Raw genomic sequence first — 7,738 nt, 5'->3', positions numbered from 1 at the left:
TTAACCAATCATAAACTGCTATTCATATTAACTTAATCATATTACAATATGATTAGCTTATAATACTACAACAAGTATATCACGTTACATGAAAGTACATTGCCTAGCATCTCATACAACTAAAATGTAGTCCACAAATAAAATACAAAAATATAGCATTCTACAAGCTAGCCAGCCTCATCAACAGAGATTATCACATCACCTTGTCCACCTGAGGATACATTTCCAGCGTGTCTAGCACCACCGTCACCAACATTTTCGGCCGAATCCGAACTGCCCGCAGCCGGCGGCTCAAGCAACGAATGGCGGCAAGTCGGGCACGACGAATGTGACAAAAACCATGTGTCAATGCACCTGGCATGAAATCCATGGTTGCATTTCGGCAGCAGCCTCACTTTCTGCCCGTCCATAAATTCTCCAAGGCAAATTGGACAATCCGTGGCAGCTATATTTGGTCCAGTCCCATATATCACGATGGGAATCCGACGCAATATGCTTTTTTTAAGCCCGGTGACCGCCAACCGCGCCGCAGTCTCGTCTGGTGTCTCAGAAGAGAACCTTCTGCTGCATCTCAGCGCACACCGGACTATTGAGTTTAGTCCCAATGCAAATATCAGAGCGCACAGCAAGGCTGCCAGGATGATGACCATGTTGCTGTCAAACTTGGCTTCATTGGCGTACGTACCACGTGTCCCGTTCCCATTGGATTCATTGGGGTGATTATCACGTGTCCTGCCTCCATTGGCTGGTGATGGTGGTGTAGTTGATATTGGGTCTAGAAGTAGGCGGCGTGGACGGTGGTGATGAAGAGATGCCATTGATTGATGAACTTTTAAGGGTTGCATCAATTCATCAAAATTAACAGAGCGACTTGTACCTCAGTTGATTAACAAAATTTACTTCGTACTATTGAAGTTTCAAGCTCGATTTTCTCCTCTTCAATATCACTTATGTCAATTAAAACGTACAATTTAATTGATTGAGAGCATTAAACTCAGGCAACACAAAATTATGAGTTCAATTTTCGCTCCTCCCCTAATATCGCTTGTATCAGTTCACCGAAACTAAGAGAACCCAATTTCCTCTACTTGAAGATAAGGCAAAAGATGGTACCTTTTTGGTGAAACTAGGCAAATAAGCTTGGAGTTTGACGTCTCCATGGATTTTTGGCGCCAAATCGAACGACAAAGGAGACTGAGAGGAGGGAATTCATCTTCCCCGTGTACAGGGCAAAGCTTTCTCTTATTTTCTGCTCCACTCTACCTAGCTGAGAGAGAGAGAGAGGCCTTTAGGGTCACTAGTAATTTCTGTAAGGATTCCAATTAGATAAAAGGACTTTCAAGAAAGCATATATAGATGGTGTCTGTGAGACTGATGAGGGAAGAGGCGGTGAATATTAAAAAGGCTGAAACTTAAGGTAAATTATCTCTTTTACTAACAACCCGATAACCCTTTTTTTCCTCAGAATAACCACCCCAAAACTCTAAAAGGACATGGATGAAGATTAAGAAAACTCAGAAGCTCAAAAGTTGAAGCTTGTTCTCCTTTCCCTTTTCATTTCTAGAGAGAGAGAGAGAGTGCGTGTGTGGTGTTTTCTGCAGATTTGTATGAGTTGCAGAGACGTTTTTGTAGTATTTGGATTGTATGAGAGGGAGAGAGAGAGTCTGGTGTTTTCTACAGATTTGTAGGAGTTATAGAGACGTTTTTGTAGTATTTGGATTGTATGTGGCTGAGGGGATTACAGATAGGAGGATGCCAAATGAGATTCAGATGGTTGTCCTTTCAAATTCCAGTGTGTGCATTATTGTGGTTAGAGAAATGACATGCAGTGCTGAGGATTAAAGTGTTGAATAAGGAGGGGGAAAGGGTGGTGCTTTATTTAGCAAAAGTATTCAAAATATAAAGTTAAAATATTTATTACTTCAGAGTCCAAGGGTCAAACGGTTCGAATCATTTAAATTGAATCTGATGATCTTTATTAACTCATTTTGTTGGTTCTTTTCACATAAATCAAGGATTATGATTCTTCTATGACACAAACCACATGCCCAAAATTTCTGATTCTTAGACTACAGATACTAAGGTTCGGAGAAAATCCAAAATGTTCGATCCCACCGAATCTTAATTTAATTGTGGGTTTAAAAAGAAAGAAAAGCTCTTATTCCAAGCACCAAGTCCTTCTCCCACTCCTTCACTCCTCTGCCTTTTATTGAAAAGTCCAATCATTGTTTCTACTCTTAGCCGATGTTAACAAGCAATTGTTGAGATAATGTTAGTGCTAATGTCGACATTTGCTTGCAAGTTGCATATTGTCGGACGATTAATAATCAATTTGTTGTGTAATAATACTCAAAGAAGTTAACCCCCACTTCTAATTAATTAATGTTAAGTTGGTACAATATTATCTCTCTCATTGTTCGTGGATTAGAAACAGATAATTTTTTGGCAATTCTCATATGATTCATTATAGACTAAATTACGTATTCTCTATTAACAATTGTCGTCCATGAAAAATTTAAACTCATCCTCTTCTTCAATAAGTGAAAACCGAATGTCGTTAACTCTTATTTGCATTGAAAAAAATTTGGAACTCAAATTATAACCAGTGACATATGATCACTTCTCATTGTCATCAAATTTGACCAAGTAATTGGCTTCTTTAGCCATCTAGTAAATGTCATCACAGTAATTGGTTAGACAAATGCTAAGGAAACTCTTTCAAAGTGGAACTCTGTTACCTCATAATTTAACGTTAATTATCATGTCAATATTATAAAATATTATGTAAAAAACATGACATGACAGAAAATTCATAGACAATTTTACTTTTAAGATACTCTCCTCAATATTTTTCAATTGGTAAATCATAAAAAATTAAACATTAATCATTCTCTAGTCTCTTCAGTCAAGTCCAAATTTAGGGAAATCTTCTCAAAAAAAATGAAGGGTTGGATTCCCATTCTTCTTTCCATATTTTGACAATGACATGTTTATTTTGCCAAGATTTTTGTGACCAGGAGAAGTGCATGTGAGAGGCACGTGAAAATCATGTGGCTCATGATTCATACTGTCGTACAAAAGACTTGGGAGGATTGAGGATGGGTCCACACATGTCTAGTCCATGTGTCCAAATGGGCCCTCAAAATTCTAGGGCTGTACACCTGTATATATATGCCCGGATTGATTAAACCCATACGACTTCCATCAACTTCCATCATTCCATGCACGCATGTTAAACGACCACACAGACTTTCCCAACCCCCCACCCCCAACCCAATTCTTCACATCTTCATTGATTAGGTGAACATGTGGAGGAGCTTTAACCAAACAAACTATCTAACTTCTCATGCATGAGAAGAAGAATGCCTGACCACGTTATTCGAAGAATATTTTTCACATAAATACGATCTTTTGTATTTTAATTTCATGTAATGTAAGAACTGTCCTAAATAAGCTTTATCAAAGTTTATCTCCTCACACATCAACACTCGTCTGTATCTATTTTCAATTCTAGTGTCGTGTATGACGAGAAAAATAGAGAAACATATGAAAGTGATTGATAAAAAAACCCAAATTGTTGTTTGTTGTTGGGATTGAATCTCACGTTGATAGAATGAAGGACTTTGCATATGAAATGGACTGATAAAAAGAACCCAAATCATTATTTGGTTCTCTTTGCAGGTGTTGTTGTCGACGGTTTGGATAGATTTGGTTTGGTGTTTCAAGATATGGTTTGTGTGTGGTTTGGGATTTGGTGCAAGCATGGTGTGCAAAGCGGGTGCGGCGGGCTGCTATTAAGTGTTGGAAATGATGGTTTTCTTTTGTTGCTTTGTTTCTTTTACTGGCCTTAAGCTTGTCTGAGCCTTCCTAATTGTATTTGGTTGTTGCTTACCATTTGCTTTGGCCCTTTATTTTTGTACTTCCTTTTTTAACTTTTATACTGGTTCCTCTTTGTAATGAATTTTCTCTTTTTCCCAAAAAAAAAAAAAAAAAAAGAAGAAACATTTACATATTGGTTATGTAGGAGGAGGCAACTCATAAGGGCCTCACTGTGTAGTACAAGTAGTAGTAGTATCACTATCGCTTGTCTCGTGCTTTTTCTCAAGCATCTCACACCAAATTTCAAACAATTGAACCTTGTCGATAATCAAACCGTATGATTTTTATTAAAGATGATGCTCTAATTTTTTATATTCACGTTGATATTTATAACTTTACGCTATCTACTATCTTATGCTCATTAATAAAGCAATCATTTTTTTTAAATCAATGCGATTTAGACATGAATTCCATAATGGTATCTTTTCAGACTTAGTTTACGAGAAATATGCAGACATTTAAAAAAAAAAAAAACTACTGAAAAAAACTTGAAAACTTTGAGTTTTAATGATAAAGACAAAACAAAGAGTCCGACATAACAATAGCCGTTGGGTTTGGTGATATTTAAGAGTCCATTGGGCTACAATCATAAATGTCCTATCTTGATCTTCAGTCTTATCCACATGACTACGACGCCGTTTCATTCGTTTCTCAGTTTCGCTCCGAAATGTCCCACCAACTTGATCTCGAGTGAAGAACACTCACTGTCAACACATCTAGTACGGTCCCCAGGAGAGAGAGAGAGAGAGCTCTGAGCGCCGGACTCGACAAAATGCAAGATCCGGCCAATCCGAAACCGGATCCGAGCTCCAGCTCTCAGGACTGTCACCACCCACGCATGGCGCCGCCGTTTCCAGACACGACTCCGAGCGCCCCGTTCCGGGGCTCCTACCACCGTCGAACCCAATCCGAGGTTCATTTCCGAATCCCCGACGACCTGGATCTGCTCCAGGACCCGTTCGACGGCCCGTCCGGCAGCTTTGAGGAACTGGGCGGCTCCGAGGACGACATCTTCGGCACCTACATGGACATGGAGAAGCTCGGATCCAAACTCGATGACGGACCCTCCGACGTGAAACCCGAGAATGCCGGCAGTTCCATGCAGGCGGAGGGAGGCGGCGGGTTTGGTGGAGAGATGAGCGCGAGGCCGAGGCACCGCCATAGCAACTCTGTCGATGCGTCTTTGGATAGCATAGAGGCGAAGAAGGCCATGGCTCCCGATAAGCTCGCTGAGCTCTGGACCGTCGATCCCAAGCGAGCTAAGAGGTATTTCTTGAACCTGTTTCTATCGACATTTCGTTTCTCTTACGTTGTTTGTTCCTAATTTTTGTGTATCTCAAAATTGTTCACGTTTTTAGTTGGATATGATCAGCTTAGAAATAATGATTAGAAATAAAGAACAAATCTTTGGAGGGTTTTTGTTTTCTTAATCATGATTAAGCTCATAAGAAAGAAATAACTAATACAGATGCTGAAACTGCGTAATCTGCGATTTGCGGAAATAATTTCCCTAATTGTAAATGCTAAAGAAGCATTCTTTATCAAAAATGCCGAGGAAGCATTGTGAATTTATCATCTTTCTTAACCGAGACGTTCGACAACCATTTATGAGCTGGTTGTTCAATAGTAATACCGAAATGATCGAAAAAATGGTTCCTAAAGATAGTTGCTTTCATTATTCCCAAGTTTACAACAAATGTCCAAGATGCTTTTCAAACATTTTAGGATGTTTAGTAGGAACATTGTAGTTTTGATGTCTTCTGACTCCTCAAGAAAACCTAGATTTGAAGTACGAGGAGACAAGGGGCCAAGGTCTATCTCAAATACTTTTGGAAAAAGAGAAATCTCAAACAAATGATTAGTGTTATCCTAATAGTTGACAAGGCTTTGAGCATGTAAATCTTAAAATGTTGTGTGTATCCGGGTTGATATACTTCACACTTGGGTCTTCATTATACAACTTAGCATATGCCATATAGCATGTATCTTGTTCAAGTACTCGGCGAGATGGACACGTATCTGTAATATATTGGATAATTATAAAGTTAATTATTTGAGTGAAGTTCGTGGTGGTGTTTTCAAAGAAAGTTCACCATGTACATATTGTTTCAGGATTTTGGCAAATCGGCAGTCTGCTGCTCGGTCAAAAGAGAGGAAGGCCCGGTACATATCAGAACTTGAGAGAAAAGTTCAGACGCTACAAACGGAAGCTACTACTCTATCAGCACAGCTGACTCTGTTCCAGGTTCTTACTGAAATGCTGATATGGCTTGCCGTATCTGATTATACTAATGTAGTTCATACAAATACAGTTGAGTGGCACGCTCTAGCTTCATGCCAGCTCAAAGAGATTATTTTGACGTTTTACAGGACTTGTAGTTAGGAGATGTTTGACGTTTTACTCAGTACCTGCATGTTGCTTGTTCTCAATGACTGCTCTCTGAGAAGTTTTTATTTGTTTTCTTGTGTTATTTTCTAGAGGGATACATCAGGCTTATCTTCTGAGAACACAGAGCTTAAGCTTCGAGTGCAAGCTATGGAACAACAAGCTCAATTACGTGATGGTATGTGTCATCAACCCATTTTTTGCAATTGCTTTCAAATTTTCATTGTAGATCTCAGTTTCAGTCTTTTTTTTTTCTCGTTTTACTTCTTATGCATGTGGACAATGGATCATCATCTGATTGGTCCAGGCTGGTTCAACACTATTTCTGTGGTTAATACCAGTTAAAAGGCACTAAGTCGATTGCTATCAACATTTAGAAAATCTAGTATAACACCCTCCTCTTTGAGTCTCTGAGGTATTGAAAATTCAAAAGTAACTGCTGCCTTTGCGTCTGTTGTACGCTTAATGATGTGGTCTCTCAGAAACATGAGTCCAATCAATTCACTGATTTGCTTTTTAAGTTCTTGGTTATCTCCCTTTGCTTGAGTCTGGTAACTGTACTTTCAAGTGTGGTTTTCTTAACCATGTTCTTAAACTAAGTTTCCCAATTGTACTACCACAATTGCTTACCACCGATACTCTTGTGCTACTTTTCTCATAATACAGCTCTCAATGATGCACTGAAGAAAGAACTTGAGAGGCTCAAGGTTGCAACTGGAGAACAATTAACGCACACTGATTCATACAATCTGGGTATGCACCATTTTCCATATTCCCAGTCTCTGTTCTATCCCAATCAGTCACAGCCCGGGTCACGGGATTCCCAGAACATTCACATGCCACAGTTCCATCAATTCCAGCCTAATATGTCGGCTCCCCATCAGCATATGCTTGCATCATCCCAGTCGCATGCCTGCTCAGACATGTCGCAGCAGGATCCTATTGGCCGATTTCAGGGGCTTGACATCAATAACAGAGGTTCTCATCTAGTGAGGCCTGAAGGGCCCTCAATATCTTCCGGCGAAAGCAACAGGAGATTTTAAAACCTAACCTACCCCAGGTCCACCTTATTTGTTGGATTGTTCATAGACTGACCTCAGCCAAAGGTATGGTTTAAACTTGTTTTATCGGACTTTGATTCTTTGAATTGATTGCTCCCAAAATTTTTGGTAGCTGCTTTAGGTCGTGAGTTATTCATGAATGCTTATCGAGTTCTAAAGTCATTTGTTTGGGTTGCTCATGTGATTTGAAGAGATGCAGCTCTTCGTGCCGGGGGAACCCCCTTCTCCCCATGTGTTGTGTATTCGTTTGTAACCGTAGATAATTTGACGTGCTGTGGAATACATGTCCATCCCTTGTCACTCAAATTAAATTAACTTGCTTTGATGTAACATACAATTGATGCTTCTTGTTCTTCTTCCTTTCCTGGTGATAAATGCAATCTGATTTTTAACTTCCGATATATCGCAACGG

At 39.5% G+C, this 7,738-nt stretch overlaps 2 protein-coding genes across 2 annotated transcripts; one reads left to right on the top strand and one right to left on the bottom strand.

Moving 5' to 3' along the window:
• LOC137734890 (RING-H2 finger protein ATL74-like) lies at positions 1–1,774 on the bottom strand. Its single transcript, XM_068474206.1, has one exon. It carries the CDS (start codon positions 843–845, stop codon positions 168–170), a length of 678 nt encoding a protein of 225 aa, XP_068330307.1. The 5' UTR covers positions 846–1,774; the 3' UTR covers positions 1–167.
• Positions 1,775–4,572: 2,798 nt separating this feature from the next.
• On the top strand, positions 4,573–7,738 carry LOC137735113 (transcription factor RF2b). The gene is made up of 4 exons (XM_068474489.1): positions 4,573–5,145; positions 5,992–6,124; positions 6,359–6,443; positions 6,932–7,738. Exons 1-4 carry the CDS (start codon positions 4,652–4,654, stop codon positions 7,306–7,308), a joined length of 1,089 nt encoding a protein of 362 aa, XP_068330590.1. The 5' UTR covers positions 4,573–4,651; the 3' UTR covers positions 7,309–7,738.

This window comes from Pyrus communis, chromosome 5 (genome assembly GCF_963583255.1).
Source record: "Pyrus communis chromosome 5, drPyrComm1.1, whole genome shotgun sequence".
Taxonomy (NCBI): domain Eukaryota; kingdom Viridiplantae; phylum Streptophyta; class Magnoliopsida; order Rosales; family Rosaceae; genus Pyrus; species Pyrus communis.
Note: the sequence above shows the minus strand (reverse complement) of the source record. Positions and strands in the feature narration are given on the sequence as shown.

Bases quoted from the DNA above. Each gene is read 5' to 3' on its own strand.
- LOC137734890 (XM_068474206.1), bottom strand. From the start codon at position 845: ATGCAACCCTTAAAAGTTCATCAATCAATGGCATCTCTTCATCACCAC.
- LOC137735113 (XM_068474489.1), top strand. From the start codon at position 4,652: ATGCAAGATCCGGCCAATCCGAAACCGGATCCGAGCTCCAGCTCTCAG. The intron at 5,146-5,991 runs GTATTTCTTGAA...ATATTGTTTCAG, and splicing joins GATCCCAAGCGAGCTAAGAG to GATTTTGGCAAATCGGCAGT. The intron at 6,125-6,358 runs GTTCTTACTGAA...GTTATTTTCTAG, and splicing joins CACAGCTGACTCTGTTCCAG to AGGGATACATCAGGCTTATC.